General features: G+C 50.1%; 1 protein-coding gene across 1 annotated transcript in view; it reads left to right on the top strand.

The window, feature by feature from the left end:
- Window positions 1–3,805: 3,805 nt before the first annotated feature.
- Window positions 3,806–14,695, top strand: part of LOC144180348 (protein obstructor-E-like) — a 40,914-nt gene continuing 30,024 nt past the window's right edge. The window contains exon 1 of the mRNA XM_077708716.1: window positions 3,806–3,916. Coding sequence (XP_077564842.1) covers window positions 3,865–3,916 — 52 coding nt within the window. The 5' untranslated portion in view covers window positions 3,806–3,864. The remainder of the gene's footprint in view (window positions 3,917–14,695) is intronic.

Raw genomic sequence — 14,695 nt, 5'->3', positions numbered from 1 at the left:
AATGAATGCGAGTTGCGAGTGCGAATGGTGAGCGCGAGCGCGAGTGAGTGCGAGGGTGAGGACGAGGGGTAAGCATTGGCGCGATGGAGTGCGAGTGGCGAGGAGTGCGAGGAGTGCGAGGTTAAATGCTGAGCGTGAGCGCGGTTGCGAGTGATGAGGACGAGTAGTGAGCGTGAGAGCGAGTGAGTGCGAGTGGTGACTGCGAGGGGTGAACGTGAACGCGAGTGAGTGGTGAGGAAGGTTGGTGAACACGAGCGCGAGTGAGTGCGAGTGGTGAGGTCAAGTGGTGAGTGAGGGTGCGAGTGTTGAGGCGAGCGGTGAACGTGACGGCGAGTGGTGAGAACGTGAGTGAAAGTGGCGAAGTTAAGTGGTCACCATGAGGGCGAGTGGTGAGCACGAGTGAGTGTGAGTGCTGATAGCGAGGGTTAGCGTGAGCGCGAGCGGTGAGGTTTAGTGGTGAGCGTGAGCGTGTGTGCATGTGTTGAGGGCGAGTGGTGAACGTGAGCGAGAATGAGTGGGAGTGATTACGGCGAGGGGTGAGCGTGAACGCGACGTGCGAGTGGTAAGGGAGAGTGTGAACGTGAGTGCGAGTGCGAGTGGTGAGCGTGAGCGTGAGCGTGTGCGCGAGTGAGTGCGAGTGGTGACAGCAAGGTGAGCATGAGCGCTAGTGCTACGGCAAGGTAAGCATGAGCGCGAGTGAGTGTGAAGGGTGAGCATGATTGTCTGAGTAAAAATATATTTTTATAGTTAGTGTTCCCCGTCCCAATACCCCCTTGCTGAAATACATGTTTATACCTCCTACTCCTTGCACTACCAAACAGTTTTAAGCTGCGCCTCCTGCGTGACTGCCTGCTGCAAAATCCAAGGGGATTTCGTAGCGCTGAAGGTCGGTGAAGCCGATGAAAGTTTTTGCCATATTTCAAGGCGATGGCAGCCGCCATTTGCAAGCTGTTAAGTAAAAGTACGTGACTTTCACGCAGGCTGAAGTTGCCAATGTGTGACATAAACGTTCTCGTCAACTGTTTTATTATATACGTCTTCTCACCCAATCACAGGGAGGACGTGGCCTACGAGCCATATCCTTGTTGAATAGCAAAAACAGCCCTTCGTTGTCATGATGTTGCATTTCGTCTAGTTTTTCAATGCCGGCTAAGAGTTTTGCAATTCAATTGCGAGAAAAAGGTGAACCTAAAATGGTTCGCTAAACGTCACGGAACGTCAAAATGACGAAAGCACACATACCCTTTTTTTCAGCTGGAAGCATGTCAACCCTGTTTATACTTGTCAATATTGTAGGGCAAAAATACAACATTAGGCATATTTGCATCAAAACATCAATACGTAAGTGATATTTACAGTGTTATATTAATTAAATATATGGCTGCTTGATTTTTGCAATAGCAAATAAAAGAATATGCCTTGAAAAAAAATGCTTTGACTGAAAAATAAGAAAAAAGCGCTTGCGCGCGAGACTGCCCTCGTGGCGGCATCCCAAGAAGTCCAACAGTAACGATACGTTCTATAGATGGCGCGCGGCAGTCGGACGCGGTAAAATTAAACTGACTTGCGCAAACCTCCACCGTGTTTATCGTGGGAGGAGCGTGACGGGAGGACAAGAGTGTGAGAGGTTAGCGGGAAAGAGGAGAGAGGCATTTACCGCTTTAAGAGGATTCACGTCGCGGAAATAGCGGTCTATTCTGGCTTTCGTATGCGACCCCGGAAACACAAAGGGTATTTTCTACCCGCAGTGAGCGGAAAAGGATGCACGCTTGTGCCTTCACTGAGACCTATTTTACCGCCAGCTTCTTACTAATCAAGTAAGCTTGTCAAAGCTTGTGTCAAGGTTATACTGGCAGGATTTCATCAGCGAAAAGGCACTCCCCTTCTGAGTAGTGTGGAGTGGACGCTGTTCAACGGAAGGGGGCTCTCTCTGGCTCTGAGCTCATGCACATGGCGCATGTGGTCATTTGTAGAATTGACTGAAGTACAAAAACAGGATGTACGTGCCTTGTTGCCTTTTCACAGCTCAAAACTTAGTCCAGCAGCATGAGCAGGGAACAAAAGTCGGTAATAAGGCTAACCGACACGTGAAGCATTTGGGGCATTAGGGGAAAAGGCAAGTTTGGTTCGTTCCAAAGACCGCATTTACCCAATAAAAATGATGATAATTCTGACGCGAACTACCAACATCTAAGCTGTGTATTAATGAAAACGGATGAAGAAGTGGCGACTCATCAGACACTCCCTCACCGAGTCCTTATGACGTCACACCGACTTGTCTGCTTGATTGGTGGCCATCGACGAAAGCTACCGCCAAGAAATATAACTGTGCAGTTGTAGTGGCGCCTCTAGTTTCGTTTGATCGTCTACTTTGAATGCTACCCTGCACTTAATACACTGGTGACTCTGTTTTGGTCTGCCCACAATTGCATCAATAGTGCACCACTCATCATCATCATCATCAGCCTATCTACGCCCACTGCAGGGCAAACGCTTCTCCCATTAGATCTCCAATTATCCCTGTCCTTTGGTAACTGCGACCAATTTATCCCCGCAAACTTCTTGATCTCATCTGCCCCTCTAACTTTCTGCCGCCCCCTGCCACGCTTGCCTCCTCTAGGGATCCACTCTGTTACCCTTAATGACCAACGGTTATCTTGCCTTCGAATTACATGCCCTGCCCCTCACCCATTTCTTCTTATTAATTTCTACTAATATGTCCTTAACGCGCGTTTGTTCCCTGACCCACTCCGCTCTATTCTTGTCCCTTAATGTTACACCTATCATCTTCCGTTCCCTTCCTCGCTGAGTCGTCCTCAATTTAAGTTGAACCCTCTTAGTGAGCCTCCAAGTTTCTGCCCCGCAGGTGAGTACAGTAAGATGCAGCTGTCGTACACTTTCTTCTTCAGGGACACTGGTAGGCTGCCGTTCATTATCTGAGAATGCCTGCTGAATGCCTTCCACCCCGTTCTTATCCTTCTAATTATCTCTACCTTATGATTGGGATCCGGGGTCACAACTTGGCCTAAGTAGATTTATTCGCTTACCACTTCCACTGCCTCGCCACCTATCTCAAACCACTGTGCTCTCCCGAGGTTATTGCAACACTATTGCACTTATTGCGCCACTATTGCATCTATAGTGCACCGCTATTGCATCTTAAAGCGTGAAGTCGGAAAGTTCTCAGTATTTCTTATCTTTTTTCTCCTAAAAAACGTCGTTAATTTGGGCTTGAATGAGGTCGAGTGAGCTACCAGAGGCTAGTTTTTTTTTACGTTAAACAAACTTGTATTTGTTCTTCAGGGTGCCTTTAAAAGCTCCAGACAATTGTCGTAGCGCACAGGTATCTTGGCCCCACCGTGCACAACTGCTGGTGAGCATTTTCAGAGTCAAGCTGCGCAGGCACACGAGCCGAAAACACGCGTGAGAGAGAGAAAGTGGTCGAGCGAGATTCCTGCTCCGTGTTTTGCAAAGTTCCAGCACTCTAACCCCAGCAGTGCCATTGGAGAGCCCGCAGGCGCGTATTATTATGCGTGCTTTGTCACTGCCCGCCCGCATCGTGTCCAGAGGCATTGCGAATTCTAATCCTGCCTCGCCTTCATTGCATTAAGTAACGGGTCTTCCTTTGCCCAGGCGACCCCGAATGGGAATTGCACAATCGGTATTTTTGGCGCCGAGAACTCGCTTCGAGACCTCCTGAAAATGGCGCACCGTTTTCTGCATATTTGAGGCGAGCGAGAGCAGCGAGGGGGAGCCCCGGTGCGCGCATGCGCGTCGCGCGCACAGACCAATGAGCGCGCGCGGAGTAACGCGGCCCCTACTCAAAAGGAAAGTCTTTGCGCGATCACTCCACTCGCTGCCAGCATGGGATCACCGGCGTTACTGCTGCTTGCCGCCGCGCTCGTCTTCTGCACCGGTGAGTAGCCGGCGACCCACATTCTTCCCTCCTCAGGGTCTACGTGGCGTCTTCTCTCTTGTGGCCGAGACACGACTCGTTCGCAAGCGGAGCTTCGCTCATCTCCCGCGCTTCGAGCAATTGGTTTTCAACTCTCCCCGGTATTGGACGCACGAAAGGGACAAAGCGGAATTCTGCGTTCTTTTTTGTCCCTTTTGTACTCAAGGCGCACCGGATTGTGTCCACTAAGCGTCAGTTACGGACTTCCCAGGCAAAACAACCGTTCAACTAATCGTAGGGTCCGCAAACGTTCGTTATCCCACCGGTGCCGCGAGCGGCGTTCCTGGAGACAGAGAAAAAAAATGACCAAAGTGGGCTTGGAGCGTGCTTTTCACGCAAGAAAACTGATCTCAGGTCAGCAGCGCAGTAACCCGCAAGTGGCACTCGCGAGCCAAGGAGAGAAACTTGTGATCGGCCACTAAATGAATCTTGTCGTGTTTCGGTGCTGCATTTCTTCATACGTGCACTTCTATGCTATTCTACAGCGTAAATTATTCTGAACAAATTTCAGCTTTCAGATAACGTGGAAACTGCATAAAATTCCGGTCCCATTCCAACAAAGCAGGGTGGCTCGGCCGTGAAACTTGATTGGTTTCGGCGGCACCGACAGTTATTGCTGGAGAATCACTATGCATGTGCAGGATATGCCGGCTGTAAATGAAAGCCTCCTTGGTTTTAAACATTGTTCTCCGAACGCTCAGACGTTGACTTGTCTCTGCGTCGATCTCTCACCCGAAAAAAAAGAACTTGGAGAGCAAGAATTGGAATTTAAGCAGTCACTGGTGTGAGTCGGACGTTTTCAACGTTCAAAACTGGATCCCTGCCGATTGAGGCACTGACAGCGCGTCACTTTTGTCGCGAGTCCTCGAGATGGCGCTTTTTACTGCCTGCTGATTTCGCAAGCCCTTTTGAGCGCCGCGAGCCTGCAGGCAGAGTGCTCTTTCTGTGGTGCTCTCTGCCTTTTCGGTGCGCAGTCGCGTTTCTTGCTTCTTTCGACGTGATCTCCGCGTGTCCAAGGCATCCTCCCCCGCACCCCTCTGAGTGGGCGATACGGCACGAAACCGTCTGGTGCCCCTACTTTCACTCCACACGTGCATGAGAGCGACGTGAAAAAAGTGCGGCCGTGTTAAGGCCGTCCAGCGGGTGGCTCATCTCACGAAACTAGACATTAACGAAGCGCATCGCACACTTCGGCCCTCAGGCCGCCTCCGCAAGCCAGTCGTCTATTTTGCCGTAAAGAATGATGTCCACCGGAGGCAGGGCCACGATTGGTTGCCGCAGTCCAGTTAACCATTAACGACGTGTCGCATGCCAGCACTTTCAACCTTTATTTTTCCGTGCCGTCCACTGGAGTCATTCCGGGCTGAACTGGCTTAAATGTTTAGAGTCTTTGGAAAGGCTCCGGAAGCAGCTGTCATTGGCTGAAGCCAAGCAGCGTGTGTTTTGCAAGTCGCGCGCCGAAAGGAGCAGCGCTAAGAGTCCAGCTCAAAGCCAGGCGATATGCATATCGGGTGCAAGCGGCGCCGTCAGTTGGTGTGCAGAATGCTTTCTGCACGTGCTCGGCTACGTACCCGATGTCCCTGAAGCACCACGTAGGATAGCTTCACTTGGTGCTAGAAGCGTTTCTTACCTGCCAGGACCACCGGTGTTCCAGTGCGAGTTTCGAGCAAACGTAGGAACTGCAAACATTCCTTATTTTAACAAATGGGTGTGTCCATTGTTGAGCGTATACGTAGCAAGCTTACTTGACGCATACTTACAGTCTGTTAACCATACCGCACTTTCCGGCTGGAATCGCATTTCGTACGTATTGCTTGCTTCCTACCCGGGCACTGTGCACGTGAGTGATCTAAACAAACGAAGCGTACAAAGCGGAGGCAGGACGCTTACAATCGTCGGCTGAGCGTTCTCCTCCCTGTGCTGAGACGGGCGTTGCTCGTGCACGGTGAAAGCGAGCATACGACGGCCACGCCTGTGCTCCTTTTTGTTTTCTTCAAGACAATGCAGTTTTTTCTGGGTTACCTGAACGTGACAGTTTCGGTCTGTCTATATTTGGCCGCCAGGCCAAAAGTTGAATGAATTCTGGAACAGCAGGTATATATAAGCGGAGCAATTGCCGGCATATCCAGCCAGGCTAACGCCGCCTGATTCCACAACAACCACCACCACATAAGGCAAAACATTTCCAGACTACTCAACCTTGTAGCACACTTCGTACTCGTTAATATTCTTCAACAAAACACAAAACATTAGGCGCACTTGAGGTAGAACCTGTATAGATAACTTGTACATGCAGTCTTCCCTTAATTAACAATTGACGTGGGCTTTACTTTTGCGGTAGCAAAAAAGCATGGTAAAAACACCGTTTTAACCAAAAAATACAAGGCTCGCAGGTGGTGCGCTAAGCCTAACAGTAACAAAAGGTCCCAGCAGATGGCGCGTGAGCAGTGCAAACGCGGGAAAATTGAATTGAAATGAGCAATTTCCATTACGTTTGTCATGGAAGGAACGAGACAATGAGGGGGAGAGAGAAGAGGCAGTTACGTGACGGGGGCGGAAAGACTCTGGACGACATCTGCAGCGATGCGAGCAGATACGCGGCCATTTTTCCCCATCGTCGTGGCAAGTGGTACGGCCGGCGTGATGAAATCGCGAGTTTCTCGCGGGGCGTCTAGGTCAGTAAGGACAGGTCGCCTGCCTGTGCTGAAACAGAAAGCGCTGCTCTTATCTCCATGAGATACTTGGCGATGCAGCCATCCGGCCGGGCCGGCATGCCGAAGGGCGAACTATCACTGCGTCCGTTTTTTCCTCCTCGTCGCGCGTGGGTCGCATCACAATCGGCTTTGCAGAGGAGGCTACACGCGCCTCTCTCCGCCCGCGGAATTCCGAGAAGAACGTCGCCGTCTGAGTGGCCTCTGATCCAGTTTTTGCTTTTATCGCAGGTCAGGTAGCTCGGGGCACGGCTCGTAAACGATGTCCTCTGCGAAAACTGCTCGGCCCTGTGAGCCGCCACAAGCGCGCCAGCCGCGAATAGATTTTCCTGGTCCGGCATCACGGCGGCCGCTGCCACTCCGCGGCGTGCCCGTTACTGCCTTTGCCTGGCGTCGCGCAACCGATTCCGGCCATCTTCCTCAATGCGGCTTCTAAAAATGACCCTCTTAATCGTCACAGCAACGGGAAAAACCGGACGCGGGGAGGCACGCGGTGCGCAGGCTGCCAGAGGGCGTGCGCCTGACGTCATTTTTGTTTCGGTGACACAGCCTAACTAACGTGACGCGTCGCTGCGAACGCGCCGTGCTCTGCTGGAACCGTCGCTTCCAGTCGCGGCAGATATGCGGGGCGATTTACAATCGAGCTCGCGTCTCGTGTAGTAATTGGCAAGGTGCAAGCAGCAGTTGACGAATAATTCCGTATTATTACTTTTCTTATGGAGGCGAAGAGCAAAAACGCCCGTGTGTTCGAGATTTCGGCGCACGTGAAAGATCCCCAAGTGGTCAAAATTAATCCTGAGTCCACCACTACGGCGCACCTGATCGCCTGTGAAGCGTAGGCGCGTTAAACTCCACAATCAATCAATCAAATGCCGTATTATTGTGTGGTTTTTAACAGTTCATTTCTCATAGCCATAGTTTTATTTGCACAAAGAGTTTGTCCACCCTCTCTTTACTGAAGCGCTGGGAGATATGTGCTAATCTGCATAGGTTACGTGATATTTATGCAAGCACCAGTACATAAACAACAGAATGCCAAAATTTTGTGGTTCGATTCACAGTCCTTTCTTGTGATTCGATTCACAGCTCTTGCGCCACAGTTAGGCGGCAACCTGGCTGGCGAATAGCGATATTGAATTGGCGCCTCTACAATTGTCCAAGTTCCGGGCAAGTGATTGCAACTTCGCTAATAACTGACTCAGGCAGCGCGAGAGAGGAGCGTTCGGAGGTCAGTGGGAGAGGCATTCGTCCTGCACAGAACTTATATAGCCTGATGATGATGATTCGAAAACTCCTCGAATCCCGGACGATCAAATAGCTGTGATCCAAAAACTTTGTCATTCAGGCGTAAGCCGCGTAACACGGCAGCAGATAACTTGTTATACGAGCGTAGAAAGTTGTTGACGGCTCTTCCATTAGCGCTCGAACTTTGTCCGTCAGCTACATTTCATGCCTCTTGTCAAACACGAGTCTAAACAGAACAAAAAGCAGACACACACTTAGGCCTGTGGTAATGCGAAAGCATTGCATTTTAGTTTAAACTGGCCGATCTTCCGTTTCCAATGGCAATGTCATCTGCTGTTGCGACAATGCCTTCGTAACGAGTGGCATATATGAGGAGTTGTTTTTTTTTTTTTTTTTCGAAATGAGTCAAATCCACAAACCGGAACTAAGATAAAACTGTAGTGACGAGAAAAACTCGGCAACTTTCCTTTAGAAAAGCAGTTGCAACTAAATAGGTCAGACTGGCGAACGTGTACGCAGATCGCATTTCGCATCGAAAATGAGCCACATCCTGTTGTGGCACGGATCCAAATGAACCAAATCCATTTGCTCTGTGGGAGTGTGCTTTTGGCGGAACAGCAGCGTGCAAGATGCGTCCTCTCTTTCGTTGCCTTTGTTTGGCGCTTGTCGCATAAGCAACATGGCAGCCTTCTTGTGAGTTCCAGCCTGACAGCTCGGACTGTGTCGTCGGTGCAAGTTTTGCTTTTCGGAGATGACCCATTATGGATTCGGATGGCGCAGAGATCGGCGAAAGATCTTTTTCCAGACGTCGACGACAAAGTGAACAGAAGAAGTGAACGGAATGAAATTGAGAAGCGTGAAGCAATCATTTCAGCCAGTCTCCCCCGCCCCTACCGAGTGAATCTGTTTTTTTTTTTATCTTGCTTTACTCCTATATCACTTTATTACCTAAATAAATAGCCGCCGCTTAGAAGGCCTGGCCATTTTACCTCTCTGTGGGTACTAGCTACTTCCTTAAGGTGAAGAACGAGATGTGATCAGCCTTCTTGCGAAGCGTTTCGGAAATTCATTGCAAGACAATGAAGAGCTTGCCCGACTTGCCCAACAGCTGTGTTTAATGAAGAGCTTGCTTACTTCGTGAGTGTCTTCAGGCGTGCCCAAGAAAATGATCCTGGGGGAGGATTCGACGGGAGCTGGTTATGCAGCCAAGAAGACTCGCCTGCTCTTCATGAATAGTTATCTTGCCCTTGAAGCCCTGTTGCGTATACGTTTAATGGCTTTTCCGCCACAACTCCATCGAGCCATTCTTGAAAGTCAATTTCAATAACGTGTTCATAAGAATAACGCGTCATGTTAAGTGTTTCAATTCAATACGAGCCAAATCCAAAATCATCATCCTAATATTGGTCAAATCTGCGGCATAACCCTTAAGTACTTGTGGCCGTTACTTTGGCAGCGTTGCAGTTAGGTCCGGTAACGAATTCTCGCCGTTTTCTCAAATTGTGTTTGGGTGGGTTTGACTCACTTGAAAAAAAAAAAAAAAAAAAACTCCAGCGTTTAATCTTGGCGTGGGAACAGTTGAAGCGATAGTGCCGGACGGTGGGCGCTCTAGCTGCCCCTTTTCTCGCAGCGAGGAATTTTACGAGGATTTTGTGTACAGCTACCCGCTGGCGGTGCTCCATGTCTGTCGCGTCGACACGAAAAACATTTATTTAGTCTCCAGTTTCGCGCGAATGCTTGGCACGTCTCAGTATAACCCAGGTATCTTGGAAAGAATCATACTGAAACTGGCCGCTGCGACGACTCTGTCATTACGCCAAGTAGCATTTACATGTCACAATTAGTTCACGGTAAACGCTACAGAATCCCCTTCTGCTACCAGTACATAGCCGGTTACGGAGGGAGCCTTATTGGCCAAAACGGCTCTTGTTCTATCGAAACTATCCCAAAACAAATAATATGAGTAGCCGCTAAGATAATACGCCAAGTGTAATCTACGTTTCCTGACTACGCGGCTGAGAGTGAAGCCGTAGATATTGCGGCTTAGGGACAGCGCGGTGTGCAGCTACCGCTGTATAGTGTATGCCCTGCAGTCTCCTCTCCCTGCTACATGCTGCGACCGAGAGGCTCGTCGCCCCTGTTAGCCTGGTCTCTGCGTCTATGACGCACCAGTCTGAATCGCAGGTCCTCACTAGGCCCAGTTCTACTACAGAGTGTAGGGGGCGCGTGCTGGCCCCGGTTCAAATGACAGACGCAAATTCACTCAATTTTCATATCTTCACATTCCTTCACCGGAGTCCCGTTAGCCGCAAATGAGCAGCTATTTCTCCGGCCACCCTTTTTCGCTGTACTTTTTGGAGCGAAAACAAAACTCATTGATTGATTGATTGATTGATTGATTGATTGATTGATTGATTGATTGATTGATTGATTGATTGATTGATTGATTGATTGATTGATTGATTGATTGATTGATTGATTGATTGATTGATTGATTCTCGTTGCGTCATCGGCCATGCTTACAAACATCCCTTGGTCGCACGTAATGGGGCATTTAATGCTTTCGCATTGATGGCGGCGTGTTCAGTAATGTGGAATATGCTGTTGAGGAGAAAATGCGCTTCAGCAGCGCACATTGGAGCACATTTGCCAAGACCAATGCTGGTTGTCGCGAGCAAACCAACTGGCGCGAAACTTTGGGTTAAAATAATGGACTGAAAACGTGATTTCAGTCCATTATTTTTCAGTTTTTCACGTGATTTCAGTCCACGTGATTTCAGTCCATCCAAAACCCCCACACTATAGCCACTGAATAGTCACAGTGACAAACAAAGTTAGTTGGGTACAAAATGATCACGTGACTCACCTCTCACTCTCATGGGGAAACTCGAAGGTGTTCCAGAAAACACAAATAAAACACAAATAAAAACCAGTTCGAACGCCCGCCGTCGCTCTCGACGCTGCTCTCGGGCGGCCCGTCTTAAATAAAGTATTGCCCATACCGTGAACTCTAATATTAGATTGTGCTCCGCGCCGCCGAAATGTCTTGCTGTGTAAACACGTCGCCCGCATTACAAAGCCTCGCCGCCTACCCATTGACGTACGTATCGCAGCCACCGAGTCGCCAGGGTCAGACGTAGGACGAATGGGAATTTTGCCCAGCAGCCTTGAGCAGTATAGCTGCGGTAGACAGAACGTCTCGTGTCTCCTTCATTCCTTTGATCCCTCGAACGACCTCACATCTTCCGTCCGCCGCGCGTCCATTCCAATGGCGGTGATCGCGGTCGCTACAGTCAATGGTCCCACTACGCAGGTTTCACAAAACGAACGAGAGGGGTCTTCCTTCAAAAGCTAGCATCGCTTCTGGCGACTTTGGGGTGACCTAGCGTCACTAAATAAAGGCTTTTAGAGTACCGGCACTCTTTTCTCTCATTGTTATGTGCCGCCAGGATTTTCATTGGTCGATCGGCACCGCGTGATATTTGTTTACATATGGGTGCAGCCATTTTGTTTTTGGGCACTTACCCACTCTCTCTCTCTCTCTCTCTCTGCTGCGTGGACGCCAGAGCGGCCGGTCACACCCTGCCCGTCACAGCCGGTGGTGGTTTCGTAGGTAGAGATGGCAACACTGCAAGACAGAAACAAAATGGCCGCCAGATGCTTCCGGGTGCACAAAGTGGCGGTACTCTTAAGCATAGCTTATTTAGTGACGCTTGGGTGACCGACGCTTCTGTATTTGTCCTCTCCGGGCCTGCTCGCCGATAAAGCACAAACGCGTGGCGAACGAAAAAAAGGCTGCATGCCGCGGAATTTCCTCGCGCCCCTCGTGCCCAAGTCAGCCCGGCCGGCGCGAAAACAAACACAATAAAGGGGAACCCGCCAAACCCAACGAACAGTATCTACTTGCCGGGCAGTTTTAATTAATGAAGTGAGGTGCCCGAACTTAACACCTCCCCACCGTACACTAGCTGTGTGTAAACATAACCTCTGGCTGTCGGTTATAAAAATCCCAATACACAAAACAACAAAGAAAATCAAGGATAACACTAGCAATATCTAATATATCGAGACGTACGGTAGCATTAAACGCTACAGCAAACAACGCAAACTTTAAACTGTCCCAGAGTACACTAGTTACCCCCAAAAATTGGCGAAGCTTGCACTACGTCGCGCAAGGGTTGAACCATAGCGAACGTGGAGGATTTCTTTCCATGTAAGCACTGACGGACACACCACCACGCATTGCATTAGGTTTGAAGTTGTTTGTATAACATGTTCCGTCGTCGCTTTTCATTGTGGTAATAGTAGCCACCGTCAAATCCATCTATATCATCGTCTTCCTCGTGCTTGAGTGGCGGGCCCGGATCGTCTTTTCCGCAGGCTTTCACATTTGGAACGCGTCAGGACGCGCTAGAACCGGAGGCAACCGGCATCGCGAACTAGGCGTCTGTAGCGCGAGCTGTCTTGTGCTCCCCCCTTGAGGCGCAGACGCAGGTAAACTGTTTACTTGGTCTTTCTTGCGAGCGCACGCGCAAGCCTGGACGCCGCAGGGCGCTCCTCGTGAGACGCGTGCTTACATGCGTGGTAAATTGTGGGAGTAACTATGACAAAGTTTTTTTTATGACGCCGCACACCACACACATTACGGCCAGCAACAGCAGCTTCCCTGTTAAAAAGAAAACATCAATCAACTCCCTCTAGCCTCAAAAAAAGCGAAAGCTTTCAGCCAATTCAAACACTAAAGCGCTCTCGCTTTATGATCAGGACACGTGAGAAACACTTCCCCCTCAACCTCACGAAGGGTGTAAAAGACAACTGAAACCTAACACTAACCACCGCTACAACTACGAGCGCATGCAAGATAACCCTTTCATTCTAAAGAAGGAAAGAGGAACACCAAATACATCCAACTGCAAGAAATACGGCTACAGATTTGCAATCGCTGATGGTGATTTTTGCGTGAGTTGGGGCAAGAGCCAGTGCGATAATTTCCTCTTCCAATCCCCGTGCGGCAATCCCCGCGCGGACATTGCCCACTCTATTAAGTGCGAATGCACTTTATAAGCGACCCCAAACCATCCACCGCCGGCGGCGTTGGCGTCCGCAGTGCTCCTCTATATTTGAAAAAGAAACAGCATCCGGCGCCAGGTTTCGATCCGAGGACTTTGCGGCCGCAGCGCGACGCGCTACCGACCAAGCCACGGACGCTTTTTTTTTTTTTGTAACAGTAACTTTATTTACAAATATACAAACAGGGCCAGATGAAGTGGTTACTGAGGTTTCAGAGAACAGTGTAACATGCTATGCTCACACAGACAAATGATCGCGTTCGGGAACGTACAAGCCAAGACGAAATTCAGCGTGTTTCGTCATGGAAGTGAAAACCATTAGTAGGCAGTGCCAGCAAAGCCACGTAGTGCCGGCGTGGTTCCTGTTAGAAACACTTACAAATGGGCGATGGTGTCATTTGTTTACAGTATACGGTAATGAAGTAGGGGCAAGGGGTTGGGCGTAGAAGTTATGGAGAAAAGTCGTTAGTGAGCAGAAGTGGCCCATGGTGCTGGACGCGACGGTGATATCAGTGTTAGACGCGCCTTATATCTTTAACGCATTCAAACTACGTCGTCAGCGGCGTGCGTTGGCGACTCAGCGGCGTTATAGCGGCTTGATAACTGCGTGGTGTACACGTGATACTACAAACCCGATGGAAGAGATGGAAGAGAAGGCGGCGAGGCGGTGGGCTGCGGGGGCCGAGCGCAAGCGCCGCAAGCGGGCCGACAACCGTGCATTCGCACTTTCACATTCTCCCCCTCGGGGAAATGCGGGGGAATTTTTTTTTACTACCGCTATGGCCGTCATGGTACTCGGCCGCGTCCACATACACCACGTCACCTGAGCGCTCGAAACGCTCATGTAAAACCCTGTCCCTCTCCATGCGTCGGTCCTCATTGTGGACGGCGTGCACGTCGCTGTGCATGTTATAGCGGGATGTCTCTTTTAAATGCAGAGCATTTGTTAGTCGCACGATGTCCGGCGTCGGCGTCGGCGCCGTCCACACGCTCACTGCGCATGCGCGTCGCGTCGAGGCGATAGCGAACACTCTCTCGCGAGGGGCATTGGATTGGATTCGATTGGATTGGCTTGGATTGGATTGGATTGGATTGGATTTGAATTCGATTGGATTAAAGTGGATTGTGTTGCGTCATAGCCGCGGCACGTTGCGTCATAGCCGCGGCAGACGCGCTGGGGCCGGCGCATGTGCAGTACTCTCTCTTCCGCGGTTTCCTCTCCTACGGGCGCGCTGCGCATATAACCGGTGTGCCGTTCTCCGGCGAAGCAACATCCGCGCTTGGCTCAAACATTTAGAGTCCACGCCGCTTTACAAGTACGCCAACGTCGTCATCGACTGGGACCGGCTTACGCAGTCCCCTCAACGTATATAAGCGGCGGAGCGCGCGTTCGGAATTCAGTCAAGGGCGTCTTTGCTTGGCTTTCGCTTGACGTGACGCTTTGCTTGACTGGAGTAGATGCGACGCATTTACTCGAGTTCCCCCAGTGGGAAGATGCGGGCGGGTTTTTTTGGCTTTTGTTGGGATTCATAGGTGACGCCCAGTTTGTTTAGAATGTGCTGTCCAATGGCAGTCCAATGGTTTAGAATGTGCAGTAAAACGGCAGTCCAGATTTTACGAAGTCCTCGATTTAACGAAATAATTCGCGGGTCACGGTGACTTCGTTATATCAGGTTTTAACTGTACTATATACGTTAACCGAGACACACGGCGGT

This window comes from Haemaphysalis longicornis, unplaced genomic scaffold (assembly GCF_048455015.1).
Source record: "Haemaphysalis longicornis isolate Haplotype H1 unplaced genomic scaffold, Haemaphysalis longicornis Haplotype H1 scaffold_1, whole genome shotgun sequence".
In the NCBI taxonomy this organism is placed as follows: Eukaryota; Metazoa; Arthropoda; class Arachnida; order Ixodida; family Ixodidae; genus Haemaphysalis; species Haemaphysalis longicornis.
Note: the sequence above shows the minus strand (reverse complement) of the source record. Positions and strands in the feature narration are given on the sequence as shown.